At 37.1% G+C, this 17,446-nt stretch overlaps 1 protein-coding gene across 1 annotated transcript in view; it reads left to right on the forward strand.

The window, feature by feature from the left end:
• aatkb (apoptosis-associated tyrosine kinase b) overlaps positions 1-17,446 on the forward strand; it is an 80,803-nt gene that overhangs the window by 42,015 nt on the left and 21,342 nt on the right. Inside the window, exon 5 of the mRNA XM_055149916.1 lies at positions 9,100-9,235. Coding sequence (XP_055005891.1) covers positions 9,100-9,235 — 136 coding nt within the window. The remainder of the gene's footprint in view (positions 1-9,099; positions 9,236-17,446) is intronic.

A 17,446-nucleotide genomic window follows, 5' to 3' on the forward strand; every position in this document is an offset into this window, starting at 1 on the left:
AAGAGAGAGACAAAGAGAATGAGAGAAGAAAGAGAGGAGAGAGAGAGAGACAAAGCGAGAAAAAGGGAGAGAGAGAAAGAAGAGAGACAGAGATTAAGAGGGAGAGAGGAGAGAAGAAAGAAAGAAAGAAAGAAAGAAAGAAAGGGGGACGGAGAGAGAAGATAGAGAGAGACAGAGAGAAGAGACACACACAGAGGAAGAGAGAGGAGGCAGAGAGAGCGAGAGAGTGATGTAAGAAGAGGGGTATGTGACCTCCTCCTCCCTTGCCTCCTATTTCCTTCTCTCCTCTGTCCTTCCCTCTCTCGGTGAGGATCCAGTTCTTTAGACACAGGACTCTTATCGCGCACAGACCTCCTCCTCTGAGCGCGTGTGTGAAGATGTGTGTGAAGGTGTGTGTGCTGTCGTCACCTGTGCGCTCTCCACGAAGGTAAGACCGGGGAATACAAGGAGAGACTGGTGTGAGGGAGGGCATCTGACTCAAACTAGACCATCAATAAATACGCAAATCTTAGAAAACAAGGAGAGAGACGATTTGTTTGTGTCTATAGCATAAAAAAGGCAATAAAACGCTGCTTACTTATTGGGAGAATTTTTGTTAGTTAAAGTTGCACTGTGTAACTTTTTCTGCCAGATGCTTTTCTCCGTGGAGATGTTATTGCTTCGTCTGGAATGTTTCACAGTATGGGATTAAGCCTTTCTGTCTTCACTGAGACCAAACCAGACCACGTTACAGGTCAGATCTGTGGAGAGGCGACCCCGCTCACACTCAGAATGTCTGTAAAACTACCTGAAACTTTATAAATGTAAGGTAGAGCTGTTTAATGTCATACTGCGGAACATTCCAGGCAGAGCAATGACATCTCCATAGAAACAAGCAGGTGATGGACCAACAGCAGAAAAGTTACACAGTGAAACTTTAAGTCTTTAGACAGATTAAGCTCATAAAATGTTACACTCCAGCCCGTTTCCACCTGTATTTTAACACTTAAAACACGTAAAAGATAAGGAGAACCCGTAACTCCTAAGATGGAGGGCTTGCCATTTGCTTGTCACCATGGAGATGTAATTTCTTTGCCTGGAATACTCCACAATAGAGCATTAAACATATCTCGCTTGCATTTGTTCAATTACAGGTGTTTTATAGCTCAAGAATACTTAAAAATCATGAATTATTTACATGTGCAGGCTTGCTTCTCCATAGATCTGACCATTAACATGTCTCCGTTGTGATTACCAAATTTATTTTCATTCTATGGAGTAATAAAGGCAAAGCAGTATTATCTCCTTGGAGACAAGTGGTGACGGATCTTCCACCAGAAAAGATACGCAGTGCATCTTTAAGAACTTGTGGTACATTATCTTTAATTATCTCCTTATCAAAGTAAAAAAAAAATTAATAAATCCTGTGCGTAAATGTCCTCACAAAACAAATATAACAATAACAGATTACATAAGTCAAACTGAATCAAATTAAATCATAGCAATGTGAGAGCTCCAATGTAAACACCTGTCAAAATAATATATATTCCACTTAACTTATAGTTGGTAGTAATGTAGAAGTAGTAGTGGTAGTAGTGGTTGTAGTAGTAGCGGTAGTGGTGGTAGTAGTAGTGCTGGTAGTGGTGGTAGTAGTAGTAGTAGTAGTAGTGTAGTAGTAGTAGTAGTAGTAGTAGTAGTAGTGGTAGTAGTAGTAGTGGTAGTAGTAGGTAGTAGTAGTGGTGGTAGTAGTAGTAGTAGTGGTAGTAGTAGTAGTAGTAGTAGTAGTAGTAGTAGTAGTAGTAGTAGTAGTAGTAGTAGTAGTAGTAGTAGTAGTAGTAGTAGTAGTAGTAGTAGTAGTAGTAGTAGTAGTAGTAGTAGTAGTAGTAGTAGTAGTAGTAGTAGTAGTAGTGGTAGTAGTGGTAGTAGTGGTAGTAGTGGTAGTAGTAGTAGTAGTAGTAGTGTAGTAGTAGTAGTAGTAGTAGTAGTAGTAGTAGTAGTAGTAGTAAGTAGTAGTAGTAGTAGTAGTAGTAGTAGTAGTAGTAGTAGTAGTAGTAGTAGTAGTAGTAGTAGTAGTAGTAGTAGTAGTAGTGTAGTAGTAGTAGTAGTAGTAGTAGTAGTAGTAGTAGTAGTAGTAGTAGTAGTAGTAGTAGTAGTAGTAGTAGTAGTAGTAGTAGTAGTAGTAGTAGTAGTAGTAGTAGTAGTAGTAGTAGTAGTAGTAGTAGTAGTAGTAGTAGTAGTAGTAGTAGTAGGTAGTAGTAGTAGTAGTAGTAGTAGTAGTAGTAGTAGTAGTAGTAGTAGTAGTAGTAGTGGTAGTAGTAGTAGTAGTAGGTAGTAGTAGTAGTAGTAGTGGTAGTAGTAGTAGTAGTAGTAGTAGTAGTGTAGTAGTAGTAGTGGTAGTAGTAGTAGTAGTAGTAGTAGTAGTAGTAGTAGTAGTAGTAGTAGTAGTAGTAGTAGTAGTGGTAGTAGTGGTAGTAGTAGTAGTAGTAGTAGTAGTAGTAGTAGTAGTAGTAGTAGTAGTAGTGGTAGTAGTAGTAGTAGTAGTAGTAGTAGTAGTAGTAGTGGTAGTAGTGGGTAGTAGTAGTGTAGTAGTAGTAGTAGTAGTAGTAGTAGTAGTAGTAGTAGTAGTAGTAGTAGTAGTAGGTAGTAGTAGTAGTAGGTAGTAGTAGTAGTAGTAGTAGTAGTAGTAGTAGTAGTAGTAGTAGTAGTGTAGTAGTAGTAGTAGTAGTAGTAGTAGTGGTAGTAATGGTAGTAGTAGTAGTAGTAGTAGTAGTAGTGTAGGTAGAGAAGTTTATATAAACATTCCACTTTTTTTGTCATGGTTCGGTTGTTAATTGTTTGTTATTTCATTTTGTGCTTTTCCATGTACAATAATACACAATATCTTATCAAATATCATGTACTTATACTTCACTATAATGTTCTAGAGCTGATAAATGATAAATTAAATAATTATATTACACATAATACGGATATAACGATTCAAAGTACTCGTATTTTGATCACTGTAATCGGTATCAGGATAATACAGACTCTAGAACACAACAAAAACAACTTTTACAATAAAGATCGTGCTTTTATTAAATCAAAATGACAAAAAAAAGAAAAAAACATTTCAAATTTTCATCAATAATACACTCTAAATATTCTCTATTTGTAAACCTTAGTTGAGTCACCATATTTCAGCTTTTATTTGGTGGTTAAAAATGTATTCAAAAAGTCTCAATGTACAATAGAAATAATTGACTAGAGTCTAGAGTTCTCTCGGAAAACAGAAAACACTTTGTTCCACTTTGTGATGTCATGTGGTAATACAGGAAGTGCTCCACTGTGTTTTTAAACTCCATACACCTCCATACACTAGAATTATTTAGATAACTTCAGCCCCAGAATTGCCAGTTTCTCCTAAACGAAAGGTGTAAACTTGAAAACTACAGAACAGAGCATTTTAAGTTTTGGAAATATAGAGAGACTAATAATAAAGCTTTACTCAAACATGCGTGAATGAAACAAAACACAACTCCGGGTATGTTTTTGATGAGTTAACGACATTATAACGCGGCTTAAATCTCACATGAGTCAGTTTTGTGAACCTCAAACACACGATTCTTTTGGTCTCTGTGTCTGTTGTTGTTGGTGGGAAAGGTCTTGCTCTGTGGCTGCTCTGACAGAGTGTGAGTGAATGAAACCACATGTTCGGCCCCGGACCGTGTGAAGATGGGGGTCCTGAGCCGTTTCTTAAGTGTGTGCGTGCATATTTGTGTGGGAGAGTATTTATCACATTATGGGGACTAAAGTCTGTACACATGGGCAAACTCAAATTCATGGGACAAACCCTGCACATTTAGGCCGAGTTCTTCTCCCAAACGGAAAAAAGTCACAAATTCTCTGCTGTTTTTTAACTTTCACGCACCTTCACTAGAATCATTTGGATGATTTCAGCCTTGGGATTGCCCATCTACTACAAAAAAAAAGGGCGATAGTATTAAATAAGGAGTTACTAAACCTGAATCATTCTCAGTAAACTATTTCTTTATTATGAATTAAGCGTTACGGGTCAGGCTACAGGTCTTATATTACACAAAATTGACTCTTGTGAGGTTTAAGTCATGTTATAATGTTGTTACCTCATCAAAAACATACTGGAGTTGTGCTTTGTTTCATTCACATGTTTTAGTAACGCGTTATTATTAGTCTGTCTACATCAACAAAGCTCAAAACACTCTGTTCCAACTTGTGATGTCATGACGTGGTAGTTTTCAAGTTAATAGCTTTACCTTTTACTTTTGGTTCAGTAGAGTAGACATTACATACATCACGACCAAATAGCAGCGATTAGTTAAATAAAAAACCCGCCTACTGTCGAGCGAATGAATCCTAATGCTGCGAGGTCAGACGGTTTCTATGAAGTGGAACTGGCTGATAAATCAGGCTACAGTTAGATACTTGTTAAATATTTGCACAATTATTATCCATTTATTAGTGGACAAAGATAGGCATCAAAATTATACATTTCATTACCGTATTTTCTGCACTATTGGGCACACTCATAAGCCTTCAACCCCATCAAAAAACGACTGCGCGCCCGCCCTGCAATCCAGAGCACCCTATCTACGAATCCACTCGGGTGTCCCAGCACGACTTCAGTAAACTACAAAGCCCCAAACACACACGGAGCAGACAGCGACCGCACAGCGAAACACACCCACAGACACACTCATCACTCCACGAAGACGAGGAACGGAACGGAGGAACAAACTGAAAAAGCGAGTGCAATGTGCTGTTTCTAGACACAACTGAACACCTGAGTCACTGCGAACACGCCGACAATCCAGCGGTCCCAGACAGCCCCCTCCCTACACGCCACAACTGAACCAGAGTCACCGTGAACGCCACAAACAAAGTCCCACTGACCCATCCAACTGTTGTGTTTCCTTTAAAGTCCAGTGCGGTTTATTTGTGAAAAAAGTTAGAAAATAGACCATTCTATGCACCTTATAATCCAGAGCGCCTAATAGTGTGGAAAATACGGTAAATCAAATTTTACTTATTCAGAACAATACACATGATCTGGAAATCCCCAGGCGAGCTACTTGGAAGGGGGTGGAGAGCTCTTAATCTAAATGATTTTAGTGAAGATGTATGGCTTTTAAAAACCACAGTGGAGCACTTCCTGTATTATCCTATCACCACATCAAAGAAGAAAGGACAGAGTTTGAGAGAAGATCTCAGCCTAAATATGCAGGATTTGTGTGTTAAACATGTGTGAATGAAACAAAACACAACTCCGGGTATGTTTGTGATGAGGAAATATTAAAACAGATCAGAAAACGGCGTAATATAGACCCTTTAAGATTAGGTCTGTGTCAAAGAAATTAACTGAAGTCAATGCAATGTCCTCAAAAGCTTGGAAACCAAAAGCGTGCGTGTGCATATTTGTGTGTATAAGGGTCACATTTTTCCAGCGCTGGGACATTTCTCGACTCCGATCTGAACTAAAGGACTTTTATTATACGTCCGGTCTCTGGACACTGACCCTCTCTCTTCTTCTCCTCCTCCATTTCCTGTTCTTCTTCATGGTGACTGCTTTGAACCCCATCACCCCATTTATTTTCACACACAAGACGTGCTTTAAGTCTGTTACCATTCCAAGCAGTGTTTCCACGATTTATTGCAGATTTAAATCACAGAAATTATTCTAAATGTGCAATATTGTCAAAAAAACACAAGCTGCAATAAATAAAATAGCAGAATGAAACTTAAATCTTATCATATTACCACAAATTTCCTAGTAGCGGAAAGAAAATATCACAAAAATTATAAATTATTGTTCAAACTTTCATATATTGTCAATTAGGGACATAACAATTGAAATATCATTATATCATACCGTCAAAGGTCTCACAATAAATCGAATTACAAGTCTCTGTGCTTAAATTAAGAGTTATTGTGCAGCAATAGCTAAAAACAGAGGGAACTACATAGACCATGATCCTTTGCTCCATTTCAGTGTAGACTACGAGAACAAATAACAGTTCTAAGCAAGTTGAAATCTTAGTTCTTTCGGTTCTTGTCAAGGTATTTTAAGAGGAAAATAAAATATCGCAATAAATATCGTACTGTGACATGTACATTGTGAAAACATCGTACAGAGAGATTTGGATATCGTTACATCCTTATTGTCGATATTAAGGATGGGCATTCGATAAAATTTTCTTAATCAATCGTCGGAAGAATTAACGATCGATTATCGATTAATCATTAACGTTTTTATATTAAAATGATCATCGTTATTATTACTATCTGCACTACTAATCTGCATAAATAAATTCAACTTTACGACATATAAACCGTAACGACTCTAGAGCCACATCAGCCCGTTTGACATTATAATGTGTTTAATTCAGTTTTGCGCAACTCTCACAGAAACAAAACTTAAAACCGCAGCGCTAATTTGCATAAACTCAGCGAAAATAAAACTACAGCTCTTGTGCGCTGATGCGGTCAATTTCTGTCGGATTAAAAGACATGAATACAGGTTAGTGTGACCATATCTGCGTTTGTCAAAACCAGGACACCGTACGGGAGGTGGGTGGTGGGGACTCGTCATCGACATTGCGCGACTCTCACCTGGTAAATTTTTTTTCCACTGGACACCGAAACATATGTGCTGCTTTGTTCACTGTGCACATGGCCTCACACTTGTCCCGAACGCAACGGAAAGCGTGGAATTTCTTGTACAAATCATCGTTAAATACACATTTGTGCTTCGGTACGCTGCAGACTGACCGACTGTTTGTGTTTGCTCGCTCCTTCTGAGTGCAGACAGCTACATGTACGGACCCCTGTTTGGTCACGCTACGCACAGCAACCTACATTCGGTTTGTCGATTAAAATGAACGTAATCGATGAAATTCTTAATGATCAATTATCGATTAATCATGCCCATCCCTAGTCGATATTGTAATTACCATGATAGGCCTATTGTGATTTTGATTTGATGTTTATGTTAAATCTCTATTGTTAATGTTTTTTTTGTTTTGTTTTTAATATAAGAAGATTCAGTTCACTTCTGTAAATAATTTTGTGAAAAAAAAAGGTATATATTTACTCTTTCATATAATACGTTGTTATCGCTATGGCAACAACTTATTATATCAAAGAGTATACATATAATTATTTTTTTTCTCATCATTGAAATCGTTATTGTTGTGTATTTCATGAGTTTCATAATGCATACTCTAGTACATTTCAGGCAAAATTCATTGCAAAAAAACATAAAAGTGGTGCATCTTCCACCAAAAAAGTTACATAGTGCACCTTTAATTATGGCAATTTTACCTAACACCCATCTCCATTAATGTGCAGATTTTGTTACTATAAAGGTCACATCACTGATATAAATGATGTTGTGGGAAATATTAGCTCACTAGTGAATGAGACGGCTCTTTTGAATGGTTCTTTAAAGTGAACTGTGGGAACCGGATCAAATTTTTTAGCAGAACCAAATGTTTTTCTTTCAAATCTTTATGCATTTTTATACTGATTAAAGCTGAACCAAGGGAAGAATGAAGAAAGAAAAACAATAGACAACATGAGTGAGAGATCTGTGCACAAAAAAAACATATTTGGCACCTTCATAACAGTTAAATTATTAATATTGTAATGCAACATTTTATTTAGCAGCATTTCAAAAGGTAAACACACCCCCATGCTCAGTTTGAATCATTTCAGACAGATCAGAGTCTTGGTCTTTATCGCTGTGATTAATATGTAGTTAAATAAGTTCTCACACTGACTTCTGTTATATAATTAAATATAAAAAGAGCCAGTCTTTTGAATGGCTCTTTGAAGCGAACCGATCCAAAAGATTCGGATCCCACAAAAGAGCCGAAAGTGCGATCAATAGAATTTACCATTTTTAAAAATATTTCTTAGGGAAGTAGTATTATGTAAGTCAATCTGGTAAATGCCTCTTATGACAATACATTCTCAAAGGTGCACCACATAACTTTTCAGGTTAGATGTCCGCTACCATGGAGATGCTATTGCTTTGATTGTAATATTCCACAATATGGTTTTAAACTTAGGCTATGTTCAGACTGCAGCCTGAAGTGAACCAAATCTGATTTTTTGGCCCCTATGTGACCTGTATCTGATCTTTTAATGACAGTCTGAATGACACAGATCTGATTTTTTCAAATGTGACCCAGAACGCTTCAATATGTGCTCCTAAAACCGATACATATCCGATCTTTTGACATGCGACTTCAGTCTGAACGGCCAAAGTGCATTCATTCGACCTACACGTTATCAACAAGACACAAATGTCACTATTCTGCACTTAAGTTGGCGAAAATTGTTAATGAACTCCGTGTCACTGAAGCGAAGCACATCACCACTCACCACTCTTGACTACATCTCCACATCCACACGTCCCTTTCTACGGACGTTGCTGCCGCTGTCCCACAAAACGCCAAGGCCATAAACCTTGTCCTTCTCCTTCTCAATCTCCTCCTTACAACAAGTAAGTTGTTCATGTTCTGGCTCCGGTACGAGAGGAACTTTAAAATCTCCAGGTGTTCAATGCTCGCGTCCATGTTTGGACAACTTACGTAAAAACACAGAACACACTCGCTGCGTTTGATGTCATCGTGTATTCCAGTGCACATGCGGGACACTTTTGGATGGTTTTATGTTCACACTGGAGATCACATACAAGTCGCATTTAATTGGAAATGTGAACGACCTCACAAAAACATCGGACTTCACAAAAAAATCCAAATTGAGCGTTAAGCCCTGCAGTCTGAACGTAGCCTTAGATGCATTTTTTTTCAATTATCAGTGTTTTTATTGCTCAAAAATACCTTTAAAAACATGCATTCTGACTGTGAGTGGGGTCGCCTCATCACAGATATTACCTGTAAATTAGCCTGGTAGTGGCGTCTCCTGCTTGTCTCTATGGAGAGTGAAACATTTAATGCCATACTCTGGAACATTGGAGGTAAAGCAGTAAGATCTCCATGGAGACAAGTGACTGGCGGGCTCTCTACCAGAAAGGTTTTACAGTGCATCTTCAAAAGCACTGATAATAACTGCTGATTCTTGCTTTGTTTGTTTCAGGAGTTTCACAATGCGGAGGGCGAGGAGTACAGAGGTGACCTGTGCATGGCGTCGCCGTCCCAGGGCAGCCCCGACGTCTACATCCTGCCCCTCACCGAAGTGTCGCTGCCCGTCGCTAAGCAACCGGCTCGATCAGGTGGGACCTCTAGAGTTACTGTAAACGAGCTTTTGAAAGGTTCAGATCATTCTATACAACTCTGGATCTTATGTTGATGTTTGGGTTTCAGTTTCCTGTTTACACGCGCCATTTTAAGGACTTTTCACCATTCAGAAGATAGTCAAGGATAGTTTAGTTTTTAACTTTAAACGCCATGAACAGTTCTCCAAAAGGTTTCTCAGCTCATTAGATAAATTATGTTTTTATTGAATTAAAAACAAAAATCAGAAGATATTATTCTACAGTTTTTATGCATCTGTATACTTTTACGAGTATGTACATGATACCACACGTGCAAAATGCAGTCTTTACACAGCTAAAAAGTATATCCTACCACTACTACAAATACTACTACTAGTACTACTACTGCTACTACATGTCATCCCTACTGCTTTTACTTGTACTATATATAGTACACATTTGGGATGGGCATTCGATTAAATTTTCTTAATCGATCGTCAGGAGAATTAACAATCGATTGTCGATTAATCATTAATGTTTTTATATTAAAATGATCATCATTATTATTACTACTAATCTGCATAAATAAATTCAACTTTACGACATATAAACCGTAACCGCTCTAAAGCCACATCAGCCTGTTTGACATTATAATGTGTTTAATGCAGCATGACAAATTTGCATAAACTAAGTGAAGAAAAAAAACAGCTCTTAAGTCGCTGATGCGGCACAACTCAGTGGAACACAGGTTAGTGTGACCATATTTGCGTTTGTTAAAACCAGGACACCGTACGGGGGGTGGGAGACCTCCCACGTGTCTCGACCAGGACGGAAAGTGGGGAATTTCTTGTACAAGTCATCGTTAAATACGCATTTGTGCTTCGGCACGTTGCAGACTGACGGACTGTCTGTGTCTGCTCGCTCCTTCTGAGTGCAGAGAGCTACATGTCTGGACCCCCATTTGCCCCTGGACACGGACGTTTGGTCACCCTACGCTACGCACAGCAACCTACATTCGGTTTGTCGATGAAAATGAACGTAATCGATGAAATTCTTAATGATCAATTATCGATTAATCGACTAATCATGCCCATCCCTAGTACACACTACACTACTATAGGACTACTTATTATAAAAGATGCATTATGTAACTTTTCGGTAGGGGTCTGTCACTTTCTTGTTTCTATGGAAATGTCATTGCGCTTCGAGGAATGTTCAACAGTGAGACATTAAACAGATCTACCTTACATTTATTCAATTTATTGCTCAAAAATACCTGGAAAAACAAAGTGAGCGAAACTGAGTGTGAGCGAGGTTGCTTCTCCAAAGATGTGACCTGTAACTTGGCCAGCTTTGGTCTCCATGAAGATAGAAAGGTTTAATGCCATACTGCGAAACATTCCAGACAAAGTAATAACGTCTAAATGGAGAGAAAAACATTTGACTGACCCTCCACCAGAAAAGTTACACACTGCACCTTTAAACTTAAACTATTGCTTATATTTTGCCTACTACTACCACTTTAACATTTCTACTACATCCAAAAATATGACCAAAAACCAAAAGTACAAGTCTCGCAGTATTAAAATATTTGGGATTTTTCCACATTTTGAAGTAGTCCTAGAGTATTTCATCAGATATGTACTTGCTGCCTCCCTTCACATTACCATAGCCTGTATTTAGGGCGTGATCACGAGTCCAGTATGGTGACTCAATAGGGCTCCCTTGGGTGCTCTCCTCCCTGTTGCTGGACTGTGGTTGGCCCGGCTCCTCCGAAATATCCCACAATGCCTCAGTGCAGCTCGCCCCGTGAACTGCTCTCTCCCACAAACATCTGGCTCTTGTGTAACGAGGTCCAGGCTCCAGGAATGTAAGAAATGTGAGAGCAAGCGGACATCTGTGCCTCTGCAGTCACTCAGCTCCGGACTGTAAAGAATCATCAAGATCAACCTCAAGAATCAGTTTGAATTTAATAGTTAAAGGGTCCATGTTACATTATTTTCTGATCTATGTTATAATGTTGTTTCGTTTCCTTATCACAAAACAGACCTGGAGTTGTGTTTTGTTTCATTCACACATGTTTAACACAAACCCTGCATATTTAGGTTAGTTTCATTCTTTCGATCAAACAGAAAACACTCAACACTTGTGATGTCATGTGGTAATACAGGAAGTGCTCCACTGTGTTTTTAAATGCCATACACCTTCACTAGAATCATTTGGATAAGGTCAGATCTGGAATTGCCAATCTCTACTGAAGTAAAGGTAAAACGTAGCTGATAACTTGAAAATTACGGCTTCATGACATCAGAAGGTAGAACAGAGCATTTTGACATTACCATACTACAAGGATTACCATATTTTTTGGACTATAAGTGGCTCCGGACCATAAGTCGCACCAGCCAAAAAAAGCGTAATGAAGAAGAAAAAAAAATATATAAGTCGCACTTTTTGGAGGAAATGTATTTCATAAAATCAGAGACCAGGAACCACCATTTCATCTTGAAAAACAAGTTATCGTAATAACAATAGAGAAGAACAGACTGAATAAATGTTAATATGTTAATGTAACATATTGACATTTATTCACATAACTAGAGCATAAACAACATAAGTTTACCAAACTCTCCATCTCACTCCAAATCTCTAAATCCATTGAATTCTTCATCCTCTGTGTCACTTCTGAGCAACTCCGCGACCTCTGGATGTAAATAGAGTGCTGCTTCCGCTTCTGCGTAGCTGTTGTCAGACTCAGCATCAGTTCCAGAATTATTCCAGCCTTTCTGAATGCCGACAGGATGGTTTTGGTTGTCTCTGAAGTCCAGGCTTTGTCGATTCATCCAATGACTTCCAGGAAAGTTGCATGGCACACCCGAAGCTGTGTTCTCCATCCCCGCCTTACAGAACTCAGACATGTGTGAATGAAACAAAACATAACTCCATCTATGTTTTTGATGAGGTAACAGAATTATAACATGGCTTAAAGCTCACAAGAGTCAATTTTCTATATATAGGACCTTTAAAAATAGGGTGTAACAAATTTTGAAATGCGATATATGGCTTCAAGAGCTTACGTAAAATTGAAATGTACTCATCAAAAACATGCCTGAAGTAATCTAGCGATCTTTTCCAAGGCCCTATCCGAACCCTCTTTCCGGTTAGCTGTAAGATTCTGTCTAAGGCTCCGCCCACAAGCCTACATCACTCACGCTCCCACACGACAATTCTCCAAAAATACACAAAAACATGATACAAAACAATACACTACAACTTCATAAAGCTGATGCTGTGTGCAGTGGTTTAATTGTGATAGTGCTCTCGCTTAGTGCAGGGAGAAAAGCGAGGGGGGACTCGAAAAGTCAAACTTATAAAACATGTTCATACATTGTTGTGGGCGAATAGCATTTTCAAAACAATAATAGTTAACATGGTGATCTAAATAAGTCATGTGTTAGCAATTAATACCCCACAGAAGTAAAATAATACCACATCTTTATGAAAATATAAGCTAGACGGTTCTGTTGAAACTAAATTATGACCCAGGGGTGGAAAATAACTAATCACAAATGCTTGCTGTAATTAGTTTGATCGATGAAGTTGTGTATAAAAGTTAACATTTGTATAAACACCTAATAATGAACAAGCTACAAATTCTTTCATTTTTCATACTAATTTGATTCATGTTTGAACTTGTTTTAGTTCTTTTTGTCATATATATTTTATTACATTTTAGGTTTTTTTCCTATATTGGAGTCTTACGGCCACACAATAATGCCACAATAAAGCCCCTCCTCCCCATTCCCAAACCCCGATTCACCCTCCCCACACCCACCCGTAACAGACGCTGAAAGAAAAGAAAAAAAATTAATTAATAAAAAAAAGAGAAAAATCTATAATAATAATAATAATAATAATAATAAACTTTTTTTTTTTTAATAATTGTTGAGCTTGTTTTAGTTCTAATGGTTTGGTTGCATCATAGTCCTTGATTAGTCCTGGTCTAGTCCAGGTTTTAGTCCCAATTCAATGTAAATTTGAAGATTGCAGAACCCTTTATTAAACAATTACATTTTTTTTTTTTTTTAAATCTTAATATATTTACTTTTTTTTTTTAAAGGGCCCACAGCTGGAGTTGTGTTTTGTTTCCTTCGCCTGTTTAACGCACAAATCCTGCATATTTAGACCGAGCTCTTCTCTCAAACTGAAAAAGCTCTGTTCTAATTTGTGATGTCATGTGGTAATACAGGAAGTGCTCCACTGTGTTTTTAAACTCCACACACCTTCAGCAGAATCGTTTGGATCATTTCAGCCCTGGAATTGCCAATCTCTACTGAACAAAAGCCAAAAAAGTAGCTGTTAACTTCAAAACTACCACTTCATGACATCACAAAGTGGAGCAGAGCATTTTGAGTTTTGGAGACGTAGATTGACTAATTATAAAAGTATTACTCAAACATGTGTGAATGAAACAGAACAACTTCGGGTATGTTTTTGAGGCGATAACTGCATTATAACCTGGCTTAAATCTCAATTTAGCGTAATATTGGACCTTTAATAATATACTGTCAACATTTTTAATCAATTAGCGTATTTAGACAGATCATTGGAATTGCTTGTAACAGCCAACACCCAAAATCCTCTGTAAAGTAACACAATATTCGGAGCATGAAATCGCGTTGTCAGCAGCTATAGCAGGCATTAACTCATTGTAATTCTCTATAGATAAATATACATTAACCACATGTGAGAAACAAAACAGATAACATCAACATTCTGTCGTTTCTAGTGTAAAAAATGTGCTAAGGGACCACTAAATGAGTCGTTTTTCATCACACAGACCCTAAAGCCCCCCGCCCCGCCCTGATACAGCTGTTTAATACTGCAGAGACCCCCACACCCACCCGCTGCAGATGTAACACATATTTTAGCATGGACGCACTCAATCAAACACACATGTACTCCGAACAATGTCAACTGTGGTCCATTAAGCTGTTTTCCTGTTTTGTATCATATAGAGATGAACAATTTGGGAAAGATAGGCCTGTGACGATTACAAATTTTAAAGCATGATATATCACTACAGAGAAATATATCGATAAATAATTCTGAAACTACTTTAAGACACTGACACAAAAGCAATAAAGCAGGATAATCCCAGTAACCCATTAGCCAAGTTGACTATTCAACCCTCTACAGCAAAAATGTTGTCGTATTACAATTAAAATAACAAAAATCTCCATGTTTGCAAAGAAAATGTACAAATGATAAATACTGAGACGCGAAGTATATTGTTCCAGTACTTCAGCTATTGCAGCTTTTGCGATTCTGATTCGATTTTGCAGGCTTAGTATAATATGGAAAGTAGTAGTAGTTGAAGTAGTAGTATTGGTAGTGGTAGCAGCATTATTGGTAGTAATTGTAGTAGTAGTAGTAGTAGTAGTAGTAGTAGTAGTAGTAGTAGTAGTAGTAGTAGTAGTAGTAGTAGTAGTACTGGTAGTAGCAGTAGGAATTAAGCATTTCAAAATCCTGATATTCACAGATATTGAAGTACAAATTCAACTAGTAATGATACTTTTGATGAGTACTTTTAATTGAAATGTTAGTCGTTTTGCAGCCTTAGTATAATATGAAAAGTAGTAGTAGTGGTAGTAGTAGTAGTAGTAGTAGTAGTAGTAGTAGGAGGAGGAGGAGGAGGAATAAAGCATTAGAAAATCCTGATATTCACCGATATTGTAGTACAAAGTCAACTAGTAACTCTGATGAGTACTTTTAATTTAAATATTAGTTATTTTGCAGCCTTAGTATAATATGAAAAGTAGTAGTAGTATTTGTAGTGGTAGTAGCATCATTGGTAGTAATTGTAGTAGTAGTAGTCGTAGTAGTAACAGTAGGAGTAAAGCATTAGAAAATCCTGATATTCGCAGATATTGTAGTACAAATTTAACTAGTAATGATACTTTTGATGAGTACTTCAGTTCAAATGTTAGTTGTTTTACAGCCCTAGTATAATATGAAAAGTAGCAGTAGTAGTAGTAGTAGTAGTAGAAGTAGCAGTAGTGGTAGTAGCGTCATCGGTAGTAATTGTAGTAGTAGTAGTAGTAGTTGTAGTAGGAATAAAGCATGATGATGAGTACTTTTAATTGAAAAAGTTAGTTGTTTTGCTGTCCTAGTATAATATGAAAAGTGGTAGTAGTAGAAGTAGTAGTATATGTAGTGGTAGTAGCATCATCAGTAGTAATTGTAGTAGTAGTAGGAATAAAACATTAGAAAATCCTGATATTCACCGATATTGTCGTACAAATTCAACTACTAATGATAATTTTACTGAGTACTCTAAACTTAAATAGTTGTTTTGCAGCTCTAGTATAATATGAAAAGTAGTAGTAGAAGATATAATACTATTTGTAGTGGTAGTAGTATCATCGGCAGTAATTGTAGTAGTAGGAATAAAAGCATCCATTGAAAATCCTGATATTCACAGATATTATAGTAATGATATTTTTGATGACTACTTTTAATTGAAAGGTTAGTGGTTTTGCAGCCCTAGTATAATATGAAAAGTAGTAGTAGTAGAAGTACTCGTATTTGTAATGACATGTAGTATCATCGGTAGTAATCGTAGTAGTAGCAGTAGGAATAAAACACTAGAAAATCCTGATATTTACAGATATTATAGTACAAATTCAACTAGTAATGATACTTTTGATGAGTACTTTTAATTCAAATGTTAGTCGTTTTGCAGCCTTAGTATAATATGAAAAGTAGTAGTAGTGGTAGTAGTAGTAGTAGTAGTAGTAGTAGTAGTAGTAGTAGTAGTAGTAGTAGTAGTAGGAATAAAGCATCCATAGAAAATCCTGATATTCACCGATATTGTAGTAACAATTCAACTAGTAATGATACTTTTAATTTAAATATTGGTTATTTTGCAGCCTTAGTATAATATGAAAAGTAGTAGTAGTATTTGTAGTGGTAGTGGCATCACTGGTAGTAATTGTAGTAGTAGTAGTAGTAACAGTAGGAGTAAAGCATTAGAAAATCCTGATATTCACAGATATCGTAGTACAAATTCAACCAGTAATGGTACTTTTGAGTAGTACTTTTAATTGAAATGTTAGTTATTTTGCAGCCTTTGTATAATATGAAAAGTAGTATTAGTAGTACAAGTGGAAGTAGTGACAGTAGCATCATCAGTAGTAATTGTAGTAGTAGTAGTACTAGTAGTAGGAATAAAGCATTAGAAAATCCTGATATTCACAGATACTGTAGTTCAAATTCAACTAGTAATGACACTTTTGATGAATACTTTTAATTGAAATGTTAGTTATTTTGCAGCCTTAGTATAATATGAAAAGTAATAGTACAAATAGTAGTATTTGTAATGGCAGTAGTGTCATCGGTAGTAATTGTAGCATTAGTAGTACTACGAATAAAGCATTAGAAAATCCACAGATATTGTAGTACAAATTCAACTTGTAAAAACACTTTTGATTAGTACTTTTAATTGAAATGTTAGTTTTAGGTTGTGGAGTTGTTTGTGGAGTCGGTTCCTGCTCTTGGCATTAAAAATTATATTAGTTTTTCTAATTACTGATACCCGCAAATATGTTTTCCACTCTGCTTCAATGTATATGTGATTATAAACTTGGCTTGCAATAAAACAAAACAAAAAAATCAGTGTCTAGTTACGTAAAGTTTTAATTTTACTAGTATAAAGTCAACTGACGGATTATTCTAGACCAACTTTTCTACTGAGAGGGTCCTGCTGGTGAAAGAGGACACCACTTAGTTAGAAACAATAATTTTGTTTTTGCTCAAAATTAAACTATTCATGATGGCGACATTTTAACAATATTTTCCCAGTGACTTTCCACAAATATATTCTTTCTTCTTCACCAAATGTCTGTGTTTTCGTACTCTCACATTCTGATTCAAATGCAGCGTGGAGGCGTTTGCCCATAGCTCCACATACTTGTACATAGGCTTTATAATAGGCCCTGTGTTTGGCCATAGTGGGTCTTAAATGGTGCCACACGGTCACAGTGGCCGAGTGGGAGCGGGGAAAGTGACAAAGATCTCGTCCAGACAGAGAATGAACTGTCCCCGATACAAAGGCACAACTGTGGAGGGACGCACAGACACATAGACGCATTTGAGATATTTGAGATTGGGTCAAACGAGGAGTGGACAACTAGAAGAGACGTAGCTGGAGTGGTAGTTGGGTTCAGATTT

This window comes from Boleophthalmus pectinirostris, unplaced genomic scaffold (assembly GCF_026225935.1).
Source record: "Boleophthalmus pectinirostris isolate CB_2022bp ecotype Guang Dong unplaced genomic scaffold, ASM2622593v1 HiC_scaffold_14, whole genome shotgun sequence".
NCBI classification, from domain to species: domain Eukaryota; kingdom Metazoa; phylum Chordata; class Actinopteri; order Gobiiformes; family Gobiidae; genus Boleophthalmus; species Boleophthalmus pectinirostris.